The 15,423-nt window shown below is 43.2% G+C and overlaps 2 protein-coding genes across 2 annotated transcripts; both read right to left on the bottom strand.

The window, feature by feature from the left end:
* Positions 1-499: 499 nt before the first annotated feature.
* LOC136461389 (uncharacterized) lies at positions 500-9,303 on the bottom strand. Its single transcript, XM_066460704.1, has 14 exons — positions 9,265-9,303; positions 8,666-8,733; positions 4,543-4,601; positions 4,341-4,442; positions 4,128-4,255; positions 3,767-4,033; positions 3,424-3,596; positions 2,798-2,844; positions 1,952-2,083; positions 1,747-1,871; positions 1,402-1,677; positions 1,150-1,274; positions 911-997; positions 500-815 (listed from the first exon to the last, which is right to left on the bottom strand). The coding sequence occupies exons 1-14, from the start codon at positions 9,301-9,303 to the stop codon at positions 713-715; spliced, it is 1,731 nt and encodes a 576-aa protein (XP_066316801.1). The 3' UTR covers positions 500-712.
* Positions 9,304-9,739: 436 nt separating this feature from the next.
* LOC136459955 (pentatricopeptide repeat-containing protein At3g13880-like) lies at positions 9,740-13,069 on the bottom strand. The gene is made up of 2 exons (XM_066459803.1): positions 11,178-13,069; positions 9,740-11,067 (listed from the first exon to the last, which is right to left on the bottom strand). The coding sequence occupies exons 1-2, from the start codon at positions 12,863-12,865 to the stop codon at positions 10,317-10,319; spliced, it is 2,439 nt and encodes an 812-aa protein (XP_066315900.1). The 5' UTR covers positions 12,866-13,069; the 3' UTR covers positions 9,740-10,316.
* Between the last annotated feature and the right edge of the window lie 2,354 nt (positions 13,070-15,423).

Raw genomic sequence — 15,423 nt, 5'->3', positions numbered from 1 at the left:
GGCCATTATTATGATGCCCAAGAACTACACTAGCATGGGTCGCCGGTGATTCATTTTCAAATGGAATTCAAACTTATCAATGGCAGCAGCGTGTACGAACCGCTGCTACATTACCGTGGCAGTACCAGTGTAATTTGAACTGTCACAGTCAAATGTCAATGAAGCGCCATTTGTAAGAATAAGAATTGGCATGCCACGTGTGTCAATTCTGAAATGGTGCAGGCGGCGGCGTGATATAGGAGTATTCTATTAAATTAAGGGTGCGTTTAGATCCAAAAAATTTTGGATTTTGACTCACTGTAGCATTTCGTTTGTATTTGGTAATTAGTGTCTAATTATGGACTAATTAGGTTCAAAAGTTTCGTCTCGTGATTTCTTGACCAACTGTGTAATTAGTTTTTTTTTTCGTCTACATTTAGTACTCCATGCATGTGCCGCAAGATTTGATGTGACGGTTACTATACAAAATTTTTTGGGAACTAAACGGGGCCTAAACAAAACAAGGCTTGAATCGACATACAGTACAGCCAGAGACCCAAATATAATTACACAACTAACACCAAGACAGTGACATTTTAATTAAGATTAATACATATGGCACCACGTTACTTCTGAATGCTCGTCAACCCAAACAGACCAATCAGATAAGATATATGGAGGTAGAGTAGAAATGGACGTGATGCTTTCTAAACTTGAAGTGATGTCACTCCATTCACAAGAATATTTTGCGGGACCTCACATTTTTTAGTTCCATTTTGTAGTCATGCCTTTTCATATCATCAGGACGATACCAAGTCGGCAAGGGCACAAGCCATCTGTAGTTCAACAATATGGCCACACTGTAATGCCATCCACAAATTCATAGTACAGAACATTGAACTTATAGTAATTATTGGATGCATCAGAATACCTATTAAGCATGACACTGCGATCACCAGCAATAGTCCAGTCAAGCTTATTAGATGCATAATCATCAAGGCCAGCTTCATCAACGGTCCTAATAAGCACACCAAAGAATATAGTTAATTGATTTATGATGCTTTACAGAACCTTCTATAATAGATCGCTTGCACAACTCTTGTAAGTCCTCGAGACCTAAACACACTGCATGACAAGCACTTAAATATACCCAAAAAGAAATAGGCATACCTTTTCTTCTTAAAATGTCCCAGGACATCGAGATCACGTCCCACGGATCCACCTGCGTACTTGTCGTAGAAGTTCATGCCAACAATATTTCCATCAAAATCAAGAAGGGGTCCTCCAATGCCAGCCTAACAACAGGAGAAGTTTTTCATTGGTGATGTCAAACAGATATGGTAATTAACTAATTAACACACAGTCCAATGCAACCAGGATCATCAGCTGTGTAATAATAGGAGAGAAGATTTGCAGACTTACTTTAGTGATTGTACAAGTAGAAAACATAAGAAATTTGCAATCATATGTGTACATCATGCAAGCCTTTTCCCCTCTTGACGCCATTAATTCGCCGGATTTGAAGATACACCCCACAGCTACTACTTCACAATCCTTAAGCAACTGATGTTGAATTTTTAGTGGATGGCTATAGCTAGGACGGTAATCGTTGACCCTGACTAGAGCAATATTGTAATGTAAATTATAATGTTGTAATATCCCAGCTGCTCGTTTTTTGCTTGGAAGCAACACCTCAATCTGCAAAAGAATTAAGACTTCACTAATTCATAAAAGAATAGGGATAAAATGATAGCTAGAAGCACCAACCCTCAAGTTTTTCACAATATCATATTCACAATCAGAATCTCTAATCAAGCTCGCTGCAGTCAGAATAGTGGTACATCCATTCCATTCAATAAAACAGCCTGAGCATGCAAAAATCCTTTTTCCTCCTGGATACATAATTGATCACTAGTTAGTTGTGATCAGATACAGATATGAGATAGTAAAAAGCACAGTACTGTAAACCCACCATTGAATGAAGCAAGTGCAACGATATTCTCATGCATGTTGGAGGCAATTGTTCGGCTTAGTTTGCTCCAGACACCTTTACCATATATATCGCCGAAAGGCTCTTCAAAATTATTAGCCAAAATAATGTCATCTGGATCAAAACACATTGTACAATACTTGTAAGTGGGACAACAATTAAAAGACCACAACTCATGTGGAGCCAATATTTACATGAATTGGCTCACCAGTTAACATTGATTTTGGACGCTCGGGATAACCCAAAGATTCTAAATCGCCAAATCGATCCTTGTTAAGCCCATCTCTGGGTACTGGTGCAACCATAGTCACATAAAACGGGTTCACCACCTTCGACCCTCGACCCGGGTTCATGGGTTCATTTTCGACCCGAAATGTAAAAATCTCTCACGAGTAGCGTACCACGTACCGCGACCCCGTACCTCGACCCCATCGACCCAGAAACTTTGTGACTATGGGTGCAACAACATCAATAGGTCAATTCACTCACACTAATATATGCTAATGTTGGGTACAATAATAAGTAACATTCACATGAAGTTATGTGCAGAATATCAGCACACACGATCAACATATGACAACCTGAGTTGAGCACACTAAGTGATTCCACTCGAACATATTTAAGAACAGAGTATTTTTTTTTACTGATTAACACTAAATCTATGAAGTGCAACTGCAAAAAGCTAAGTCCATCCATAGTTATCATGAGTGTACAAATGTTAAAGATAATTTTGTACAATCTGAGACAATTTTACAAATAGATACCATTATAAATGAACACAATTACACATAACAAAATTATTTTGACGTTTAAAGTGTCGCTGCTCACCTTCATGATGAGAGTTAGGAATCACAGCATTGGAACTTTCTCCAACCCTGTAGAAGAACATCAATATGAGTACCCACAAGTAAAATTGATCAAACCAGCACATTATTATGCAACACCTACATAACTTGAATTGTAGGAAAAGACTAACAAGAACCTGGAGTATTATGGATACAAATATCAAGAAGACAAGAAAACTGACCAACAGCTAGATAAAACCATTAAGTCAAGTGACATCATAAGAGAACTGACCGACAGCTAGATAAAACCGTTAAGTCAGGTGACACCATAGTCCACTTAGTGTGACCATTATAGTGGATAGGAAATTTCTTTAATTAAATTAGACACTTAGACAGGTACACTGCTTCAACATTGGGCATGTGCCAATAGGACAAAAAATGTACCTTTACAGGTGGAAAAGTGTTTATTAAGGGCTATACTGGAAATTGCAGATGAGCAACAAATACCAGAAAAGCTACAAAAGGAACACACATCCATCCTGCTTATTATTGCAAAACAACATGTCCTGTAAATTGTATAGCACAAAACTGACAACATCATTATATCAAGTAGGGAGCAGAAAATTGATAGGAGATAATAGTTTCCCCAGTGGAAATATAAAGACATACCTGATTTTAAAAGAATTCAAGTATGCAGGAGATTTATCCTCTAGCCATAAAATGTTAATCCACTGTTCACTAAGTGTTACCTCTGGCAAGCAAAAGGTTCCTTCTGTACAGGCCGAAAGATTCATGCCAAGAAAGTTCCCATGAACATCAAAAAGTGGCCCACCTTCATTTTCCTAGCATCAAACATAAGAAACTAATTACAGGATACATTGTAAATGGAATAAATAAAGTGAAACCAAACAACAAATATGTAGGTAAAACATCATTTTCCCGCTCGAGAGATGTACTTTACTGAATATAACCGCAGAAACAGATTCAAATACTCATGACAATGCAAATGTACCTTAGAGATTTTACAAGTGGACATAATATGTGATGGGAAAGCTCTGCCTGTTTCAAACTTCAGTACCCCATGTGTAGATAATAATTTGCCAAAGTTGTCACGGCCCAAAGCTACAACATTGGTAAGGGGTGGAAATGTCATCCGACTTCGAAAAACTACAGCATCAAGATCAGGAAAGTCCTTGACGTTGACAGTAGCAATGCCATGGTCTAAATCATATCCACCCAAAAATACCATGACAACATTGTCTTCATGGTGCGCTACAATCTACAATGATAAAACAGAAGTGTAAACGATGGTCACGAGTTAACTTATGTATATTAAAAAGAAAAATTAGTAAAGGGTGATCAGCTGCATCAACCTTCAAGTTACCATGGTTTTTTATTTTATCATTTAACGCTTTAACCAAGCTTGTTGAAGTCAGAAACCCTGAAACAGGCCCCTTGCGTTGTACAGCTATGCCCGAGCATGTAAAAAACTCTGTCTCTCCTGCACAGGATCAGAATTTTAATCAATCATAATTACGATGTTTAAAATGTCTGAAAGTAAGAAATGTACAACAGCACATAATCACCATCAGACAGAACAAGTGAGACAACGCTTCTAGACAATTTTGATACAACTTCATCGCTGAGATCACTCAAGGCATCTTCATTTGATTCCACATCAAGGTCACCTTTGTTAAAGACACGTTGCAAGTGCAACTCAACTGTGAGTGTCAGATAGGGCTGTAACTGTAAGAAACATGAGCAGAGTGAAATAAAGGACCATCAGACCTGAAACCGGTAACCCAGTTGTCTCCCCTTCACTGCAAATTGTTTTATCTTTTGTTGACCTTCTTGTTGGATAAGTCTTTTATTCTTCTTCGAGCTTCTTGTGAGATCATCCATTCTTCTGTTCTTTGCCGAGTTTCTTGTGAGATAAGCTCTCTTCTTCTTCGAGCTTCCTGTGAAATAAGTTCTTGTGAGATCATCATCACCCCTTTTACTTCTTATCATCGTTGAAGCAGTGAAGTAGAAATATTTTTAAAAGAAACAAAATGTAAAATGTGGATCAAAAAATGATGCAGTAAAAGTAATGCGAATCTACAGATCTGACGGTCTCATATACAGGTTTTATGTCAAGGCTGATGGCATGTGACCTAATCTAAGTTTTCCTATGAGCTCGAATATCAACTTTGATAACATAAACCAAAAAAAAAAGTAAAAGCAAGTATTTGATACGAACAATGAACCCAAAAACACAGAAACCAAAAAAAAACTTCACTTGATGAGTTTATTGGAGAGTACTCCAAACAATCACCAAATACATTAAATCCGTAGTGTCTTAAGGGACTGTTTCAATACCTTTTTCAGATCAGGCATACACACAATTCACCAGCTCTGATAATTTTGGTCTTTGCTAGAGGTCTCCAGAACAATGAATGGCCAAGGGATTCTAGACGGCGCAAGGACTGCGCGCCGGCGCTCGCCGCCGCCGGCTTACCTCGTCGTCGCTGGTAGCTGCGATCTGCACCAGAACGGGAGAAAAAGATGAGAGAAAGAGAGAGATGCAATCTGTATTGGGCCAGTAGCCCATCTGTGGAGTAAGAGCGTCGGTTATGTTTTGGTGCCTTGTTTTCCTCAGCCCAGAGCCCAACTTTGTATAATATCCTTTTGGATATTATTAATGGGCTGTTATGGGCTTGCACATATCCGCTCTAACTGCATCTGTATCTGTCACCTCTAAAAAAAAGACTGCATATTATTACTGGGAGTGACTACCCATCACTCGGTTGATAGTTGATACAGTTATCATCCACTTTTTGAGCCAATCATAATTAAACACGTCATCGGTGGGATATATGTATATAAAACGACACAGAAACAATGATTGAAAAATATGATAAAATCAACCAGATTTTCTATGCAGAGCAATAAAAAACTGATTGACAAGTAACAAAATAATCAAACCAGATTCTCCCTCTCTGCCCAAACGCAACTACTCACAGCAAAAGTCACGTGCCCTCTGTACACATCCAACCACTCCGATTCCTTTTGGCAAGCTAACTGAAACTTATCAACTTGGAGGCCAAGAAAAAAAAAAGAATAAAAGGAAGGAAGATAGAGCCAAAGATAAGAAAAGAAGTGCTATTTGCTGATCAGAAATGGACATTCTAAAAGCAATACTGTAAAGACAGATACTGCTGCTAAACACCAAAAGTTTAGAACCAGCACACACGTAGACCACTGACAAAAAATCATTGAACCGATTACTGAAAAAAATCATGCAAGCAATAAAATAAATATTGATAGAATTAAAATTTTTAATAATTTATGGCTAACGAGCACCAATTTCTGAACCAGAGAATTGCAGTGTAATTCAAAGCTTGGGTATATGCAGGCTACTGAATCTGAATAACTTTGCAGTCAGAGATGGTTCCTTTCTTTTTCAGTCAAAAGGCACCAGAAACATAGTAGCCAACAGATACAGTGCTGGAAAATGATTTTTGAAGTACAACTGAACTGTCTATATTGCTATTATGGATTCTCGTTCACTGACAGAAAAGGGAAGAGCGCTCTGGCTGCAAGAAGCCTAGAACAGAAACTTTTAGCATTACTCGCGGTACATATAACCTGAACTGAAGTTATCTGCTGAAGACAATGACGGAGCATAGTAACACAAGGAAACACTTGAAGTGGGCCCCAGATTAGCCTACTTTGGCAAAAAAAAAAGTGTAACATGGAAAGATGAACTCAATTTAATCAGAAAACACTATTAATGGTTCATGAGCACCAATTAAAATGATGGCGCCAATATATGAAATAAAGTGAACATTTAGTGTGATAAAACATATACATAAACTGAGATTCCAAATTCAGAGAAGACAACAAACAATTAACGGGAATCAATAGAATAGCATACTGAAAACCATGGAAATAACAGGATACTCACAATACAAAAAAACTGAAACACAATAATATGAGGAACAAACTAAAAAAAGGCATTTTAATTAACTGACAATCTCTAGATGACATTTTGAATAACTTTACTCTCTTTCAAAGGATGCAAAGTACTAGTTCGGTCTTGGTGTCTGCGGTTCACCAAGCCAGTGAAAATCCTAGACAGCATCCATATATCCATGGCACCATATAATCAGCTTATTTACTTTGCAGTCTTTTACGGAACAAACAAGACCCTATCCAAGCAGGTCCTTCAAAAAAATCAAATGGAGACAGAGGTGATGGCCTCTGCAGTATGCAATAAGCCTGTTGTACGGAGACGCAATGTGCATGGGACACATCATGGTTCTATTAACAGAACTGAGATTCAGCAAAAAAGAACTGAAATGGTTCACACTTGTACAAACGAAAGCACAATCAACACACGCAGCAACGACAGAGGAGTTCGTGTGTGAAGAAATGGAGCATGTTTGAGTTCTGGGCAAGTCAGCATTGGCATTTCTTCAGACACGGTGCTAAACGAAAAAAAAACACCCCAACTGAAAAGTGACTGAGCAGCAGCTATCTACAGTTCTGAAAAAACAAATAAGCTGCTGACGGATGGGTCACTGCTGAAAAACGGTTGTTCAGTCTCTCCTAGCAGCAAGCACGAGCAAAGATCAGAAAACAAAAAATAGCTTGATGAAGCTTTAAAAAAGAAACGAACGAGCGGGAGATTTCAAGTCAAATTTGCCAACTAGTTGCTGCAACTACTGGACGGTGACCTTTTCCATGTAAGAAAATTTAATCCCCAATTCAATTGTGAAATGTTGCTGGTGTGTCACGGCCAGTGAAGCCTGCAACTTTCAACTGCGAAGAAGGATTGGACAGCAATGAAAATTACTGCAGACTGAAATACAGAGCAAAATAGTGGAGAGAAAAATTCAGAGGAAGCACAACTGAAGACTGAAAATATTCAGACTGAAAATTGAAACAATAAAATACTGAAATCTGAAACACTAAACCTTCCAAGTTCAAGATAAGACAACAAACAATTAACAAGAATAAATAGAATAGCATACTGAATAACTGAAATAATAGGATATTACTCACAACAAAATAAATATTCAAAACTGATCAGACTCTGAAACTTGAAACAATAATTCACATGTAATGGTACTGAAAACATATTATCTAGCCAAAAAAATCTTGCAAACAATAAATTAAATATTCATCTAACATGGGTAAAAACTAAATACTAGTGAACAAACTCAAACGATTTGGACATTGGAAAATCTTAATACATATGTTCAATATCAGTGATAACATACCTTCCACTTACAAAAGTCAATAAACTTTTCCAACATTTCTAAATGAGTGGCAAACAGAATAGCCTAAAAAAAGAAAACTCAAAACTAATAAGAATGTAAAAACTAATATAAAAATAGGCTTTCAAGAAATGATATGCTTACATTATCATTATTCTATAGATCTTCAAAATTAAAAAAGTTGTGGTGCTAGCCTCATCTTAGAGAAAATGAATGTTCAGCATGCTCTGTATGATTTTTCCTTTTAGGTGCTATCTGATTCAGATGCATAACAAGGTCTGAAAATAGTGACTCTTGAATAAATATATCAAGGCTACTTATCCAGACACATAGAATTACCAAAAACTAAAACCTGAATAAAGAATCACAAGAGTTTACTGAACTACAAGACAGACACAAAGAACGAATAGGACACTTAATATATTACTGCTACACAAGAGATTTGATGAATAATTACAAAGCACATAATATTAGCTAGGGTTCTCAAAAAAATTAAGTGCTCTGAAATAGTAAACAAAAAATAATAAATAATGAACTGACTGTCCAGAGCAACTAGAAACTGTAAGAAGAGAGAAAAGGTGGGTGGGTAGATACAGAAACTAATGAGATTTTCCTATGTGCGCAACAGGCCATGCATGCAGTGCAGGTACCGGATGTGCAGCGAGTGGAGATGCAACAGATCCCTCTCCCTCTCAAACTTTCTTGCACCAACAACACACTAGAACAAAAACTCAAGAACCAATTTGTTCCCGCACAGACAACACAGGGAGATGTGAGGACAAGAATCGTGGACATAGCAACCAGAACTAAAGTTTATGAGGGCATTGCAAATTGAAATTACAACACAATCAACTAACATCAAATTAAAGTTGACGCCTAGAATGCAGGAGAATAAACATATGGCAAACTAACAGAAACGTCAAGCTGGAGGAAATGCAGAAGGGAATGAGTGTGCTATCAGATGAACTCATGAACCTGAATAGAATGGTGATACTGAATCACATTGAAGAAATAATCATCACGCAACTACAGTTTATGAGAGCACTAAACAATGAATTTACATGACAACCAACTGATAGCCAATTAAAAATGCCGCATCCAATTGAATAGAATATACCTACGACGAACTAATTGACAGAAACACAGAAGGGGATGGAAGTGCCATCAGAATTCAGATGAACCTAAGTAAAATGGGGGAAACTAAATCGCATCGGGGAAATAATCAACACTGGTCATCAGAGACGCGCACCTGCCCGGCGGAGCAGCCTACTCCGCCCACAGGCGACATCCTGTACACAGCCAAGGGATCCTCTCCCCGCAGAGTCGCAGCACAACGTGAGCGACGAGACGACAGTTGCTGTGGAGGTCTGGTGGGGAGTGCGAGTGAGGTGAGGGACTACCACTTAGCTACATCTCAGAGAAGCATCCCTCCTCCCCTGCGTCGAGCAGTACTCACGCCGGCAACTCCGCCGGGAACAACGCTATCCGACTGTTGAAGAACACGAGGCTGACAGAAACGGAGATAAACAGAAACTCAAAATGGAATCCTCTCCACGTGACATACTGTAGTAGCATAACATATGGGCCGCAACAACAGATACAATTGAGCCCACGAAACACAAATGGCAACCGAAATACGGTGGATGAAAACAAAATTATCCATCACTCGGATGATGGATAGTTAATATTTTATTATTATTATTAGTAGTAGTAGAGATAGGACAGCATTCAGAAGGGTAAATACATTTCAGAATTCTAGCTTTCATGGGAGTGGCTAGAACTCTGTTATAACACACACAATCGGACTCTCCCTGATGACCTATAGCTATAGAGATTGCGAAAAAAAAAATCCATTTGCACTACAGCAGCATGCTATCAACCCTGAGCAACTGAACAGATCTTATAACGATCGACCTAAAGAACAATAGTTTCAGCGGTGAAATCACCATTCACCAACGTCAGTTTCTCCAACTTCCCCAGTCTGGACCTTAGATCTTATACTGAATACCTGCAGTTTGATGAGTGAGTATGACATCAAGTCAATAGTTCTCAGCGCTGATCCAACAATCCTTGCTTATTTGAGAAGTTAGCTAATTGTAATTGGATAAAAAAAAACAAAAGATTCGTGTTAGCTGTGCATGTCCTCTGAAGCATAAACTACTGCCTGTACTTCAAGATTGTCAAACATTCATTACTGCACAGGTCTTTCCTTTCATCCTGTACCAATTTGGCATTTTGTAATGTGCATAATGAATATACCTTTCACTACTAGACCTAGAACAATTCTAATTCTACGGGTCATCACCAGTAATCGCCACAAGAACATGAACCGCCTCTGAAGTGATGGAAGCGAATCCCATCTCTCAAGATTATTTCTCTGTTCTCACTCCCGGATATCAGCTTCATGGTCGAGTGGCAGTCGCGGCAAACTCTCAAGTTCTTCATTACTCGAATCGGAGCTGATTGTGGCAAATGGAACATTCCAAATGCCACAGCTAGTTTTTCACTGTGGCAACCCACCAAATTCTGCTCCCTGCTATAGACGCCATCTGACTCTGTGCTAGCACTATCAGTGCCCGACAACTTTTCTATCTTGGAAAGCATCTCTGCCAGTTTTTTGTATATTGCATTGCTCTCTGGATGGGACTTGTCACCGGCAACAAAAGAGTGAACCCCAGACCTTAGTTCAATCCAACTAAGACCAGGCTCTTTCTTCACGCCTCGCTCTTTCATCAGGTCTCGAGTTTTTGAAGCTAAGGACACCTCGCCAGCATCTAAATACATGTTGTAAAGAATTACATAGGATGCTGAGGAAGCGGGTTCCAGATCCATTATCCGATCCGCCACAAGTTGGCCTCTCTCCATGTCTCCATGAATACGACATGAGGCCAGCAAAGACCGCCAAACCACAGCGTCATTATGGAAGGCAGAATCCCTTATAAAAGCCTCAGCATCAGCTAGCCTCCCAGCTCGTCCAAGAAGATCAACAACACAAGTACAATGCTTTATGGTTGGGCTCAATCCATATTCATTATTCATAATTTCATAATACCTGCATACGATCATCAAAGGAGGACGTATGAGGCATGCATAGTATAGCAAAGAAAGTTGCACTGGAATTTGATTGAATGCTCTAACCTGAAAGAAACGGCAAAGTCTTACCTGAGTCCCTCATCAACCAATCCTCCATGACTACATGCAGTAAGGACGCTGAGAAAAGTAATCTCATTAGGTGCCACCTTTGCATCCATCATTTCATTGAAAATGCGTAAAGCATCCCTCGCACAACCATGATGCGCATGGCTTGATATCAGTGCAGACCAAGAGACAACATCACGTGATTCCATTTCCTGAAACCTCCGAGTCACAGCATCAACATCCCCTGACCTAGCACACATATGAATGAAGGAATTCCCCATGGCAGTGAACTGGTTAAAACCAGATTTTATGGCAAGACACTGGATCTGCTCACCGGTCCTTGCAACAGCTAAACTGGCACATGCATTCATCACGCTCGACATCGTGAAAAGATCAGGTTTCAGTCCATAACGTATTAATTCATGGAACAATCTCAGTGCCTTCTCAAAAAGCTCATTCTGAACACACCCTGAAATCATTGACGTCCAGGTGACAATGTCTTGTTTAGGCAGAGATCTGAAACACCTGTATCCATCTTCCATGCAACCGGAGTCAGAGTACAAGTCAATCAGTGCACTCCCAATATAGTCATCGTCTTGGAAACTGTGTTTGAGTACTTGACCATGTATCTGTTTCCCAAATCCAAGTTCACCAGCCAAGTTACACGCACACAGAATACTTGAGAATGTGAATTCAGAAGGCTGCATCCCTCGGCTCTGCATCTCTGAATACAGACTCAAAGCTTCTCGAATGACTTCCTTACCAACGGCAGCTTCATCACGAGAGAATCCTGCAATCATCGCATTGAAAACAATCACATTTGGGTCTGGCACCAGCTTGAAAAGCGCGACAGCATTGATCAAGGCGCCTCTCTTAGCGTACATGTCGATCATTGCGCTCGCAAGAAACAGGTCGGCATCCAGTCCAGCCTTCACCACGCATCCATGAACTGCCTCTGCAATGTGCCCTCCAACATCACCACCAGAAGCACAACACTTGATGATGCTCCCAAGCGCGAACGAGTTCCACCCGATGCCATGGTGGCACATCAGAGAGAACACCTTCAGCGTCTCCTCACGTGCGCTGGCGCGGACGTACCCAGAGAGCAGCGAGTTCCACGAGACGTCGTCGTGCTCCTCGGCGGCATCAAACACGCGCCTGGCCTCGCCCATCTCGCCGCACGCGGCGTACATGCTGGCGAGCGAGTTGGACAGGAACACCCCGTTCCCGAGACCGTCCAGGACGGCCATCGCGTGCACGGCCTTCCCGGTCCTCACGTCGAGCGCGCGCGAGCACGCGGCGAGCGCGGCGGCGTACGTGAACCGGTCGACCCTGAACCCCGCGGCGTCCCGCGCCCGTGCGAACGTCGCCAGGGCGCGGCCCGGGAGGCCCGCGCGGGTGTAGGCGGCGATGAGGAGGTTGTAGGAGACGGCGTTGCGGCGGGGCATTTCGTCGAGCAGGCGGGCGGCGTGGTGGGGCGCCCCGAGGCGGCAGTAGGCGTGGAGGAGGAAGTTGCGGAGGAAGAGGGAGGCGGTCGGGTGGGCGCGCGCGATGTGGGCGTGCACGGCCGCGACGTGCGGCAGCGCCGCGCAGGAGCGGAGAAGGTCGAGGTAGAAGGTCTCCATGGACGCCAGCGGCGGAGCAAACCGATAGTAATCTAACTGCTCGCCTTTGCACGTTGCTGGTCTTCTGGCCGCAGGGCCGATGGTCATCTAGGTGTCCTGGCCGCCGCCGCCCCTTGGCCCCTCCCAGCCTCCCGCGCAGGCGCGGACCTCGGTGTCGCACAGACAACCAGATGTCCAGAGTGCGGAGCCACCGACAGGCCGTCAGAGCGACCGAGCGCCTCGGCCCGCCGGCCGCCGGGGATCGGAGGGAATTGAACGGCAGGGGAGATGCTTGAACTGGCATTTGAGTGAGATGGGTACCCGTTGGATCAAAAACTTGCGGTTATGATCGAGTCAGTAGGGAGACTTTCCTTACACGCGTATGCACTCCGTAGTCCGTACAACACTCAAGTGAGCGGCTTCATTGGCCACCTTTTATTTTTATTTAAAACTACAAAGTGCGTCGACTCCTGGCCAGAAAACCATCCACGTCTCACCAAATTACTCCAGCCGTTTGATCCCTTCAATTAGCGGCACTGATTACCCAGGCCAAGATTTCTTAGGAGCGGAATCAGCCTCTGTCGACTGGTGGATTCTGGAGATTCCTTCAGTCCGGATAAGGCCCTAGCCGCTCCACGACGACAGCCGCCAGCCAACATACCTCTGAATCTTCGTTTTAGAATCTTCCCGGTCCCCTCTGTTCTCCTCCGCGTTTTCCTCGTCAGCTCCGCTTGCCGCGCGTCTTCTTCGCCCGCGTCTTCCCGCGACGGTCGCCGGGATTGCGCCGCCGCCTCCGCTGTTCTCCTCGCTTCCCCTTTTTCGCATGCTTATTTTAGTGCCGTTGGTTCATTTCAGGTTTTAATTTTGTGTGCTTCAGCTCTGAATGATGCCCTCGTCTATTCTTTGCTTCGTTCGCAGTTTCGCTTGGGTAGTTTACGCCGGCCCTTTTAGTAGTTCCGCTTGGTTAGTTTAGGTCCACGCTGTCCGTCCCTTCATTCCGGCTTCGTCGGCTTGCAGGTTAACTCCTCCTCTGCCTATTTGCCTTAGTTCTTTTGGTTCTTAAGAGTTGTTTGCAGTAGATTACTATTTTTGTTTTCTGCTTTCAGTACAACCATAGACAGCTATAGACCAATTGCCCTCTTTTATCTTGCTACATAATATATATGTTTCGATAGGGTAATAAAATGGGGAGGGGATGCGGCCGTTTGTGTAGGGGTAGGGCTATGTGGATGATGCCCTGCACTTGCATGCATGCCGCAACAATAATTTCATCAGTCTGTCGTTGGACTACCTTCCCTTCTTTTGCTGCAGCCATTTCTAGGTAGCCAATTGACTAAGATTGGTACGGAACAGGCCCGGCCCTGAGGCGGGGCGGGAGGGACGGCCGTCCCAGGCCCAGTGAGCCAATGGGCCCTCCCCAGTATGCATACACGTCTAGTACTCAGCCCAGTATCCAGTACGGCAGAAGAATCACGCACGAACTGTTCGACTTCTTCCTTGCGAGTGCGGCGTGGGCGCAAGTACGCGACCTTCCTTCCTGCGTGTGGGTGTGGGCGCGTGGGAGGCCGGGCGGCGTTCGCAAACGGAGATTCACACAGGGCACTAATCTCACCTCACGTGATCCCTCATCCCTGTTCGGCTTCGGCAGTTCCAGCAGTCGGCAGAGCAGGCAGGCGTCAGGCGGAAATCTGAAATTTAGTTACCCAGGTAGGGCAGCTATCGAGATTTTTGAGCTTGTTATCCTAGTACTTCCATTACTTATCACATCTTGTTTACTACGTCGCATCAGCTAAAAGAAGCTTCTCAAAATTAAAATTGCTAAAGAACCATATGAGATCCATAATGTCACAAGAGAGGATAAATATAATGGCAATATTATACATTGAGAAGCGATTGTGTGGATCAAATCGGTGCTCCAGACTGTACCGATTTACTCAATGATGGCGGACAATCTTTCTCCCTGGGCGAGAAAGGAAATCGACGCCATATGCAGCTGTGGGTCCGCAAGGATGCGTCGGTACGGTGGGAAATGCATGGTGGCGTGGAACACTGCTCGCAGGCCGACGGAGTTAGGAGGGATCGGAATCACCGACCTCAAACTCGTGGGCTATGCACTACAGACGAGGTGGCTGTGGCTGCAGAAGACTGACAGTTCGTGGGCAAGGAGCGAACTGCCGATCAACGCCGAGCCGAAAGTGCGCGCCTTCTTCCACGCATCCACGTTCACAGCCCTCGGAAACGGCATGTCTGCGCACCTCTGGGATGACCGGTGGATTCAGGGACAGGCGCCATCGGACATCGCACCCAACCTGGTGCAGCTCGTCCCCAGAAGAACCAGAGCTCGCCTCACCCTCCGCCAAGGCCTTGTCAACTAGCAATGGACGCGAAACATCACAGGCAGCCTGACACCGGTTACGATCGCTGAATACCTAGATATTTGGGAGGCCACGGAGAACATCAGCCTCAACGATCAGCCAGACAGGACGGTGTGGCGTTGGTCACCTGATGGAAACTACAGCACCAAGTCCGCCTACAGAATGATGCACGCGGGCTCCGTTCCATTCCGGGGGCGCTCGCTAATATGGGAGACATGGGCGCCGTTGAGGGTAAAAATCTTCCTCTGGCTCACCTTCACGAGACGACATTGGACGAACGACCGGCGTGCA

Source organism: Miscanthus floridulus, chromosome 6, assembly GCF_019320115.1.
Source record: "Miscanthus floridulus cultivar M001 chromosome 6, ASM1932011v1, whole genome shotgun sequence".
NCBI lineage: Eukaryota > Viridiplantae > Streptophyta > Magnoliopsida > Poales > Poaceae > Miscanthus > Miscanthus floridulus.
Note: the sequence above shows the minus strand (reverse complement) of the source record. Positions and strands in the feature narration are given on the sequence as shown.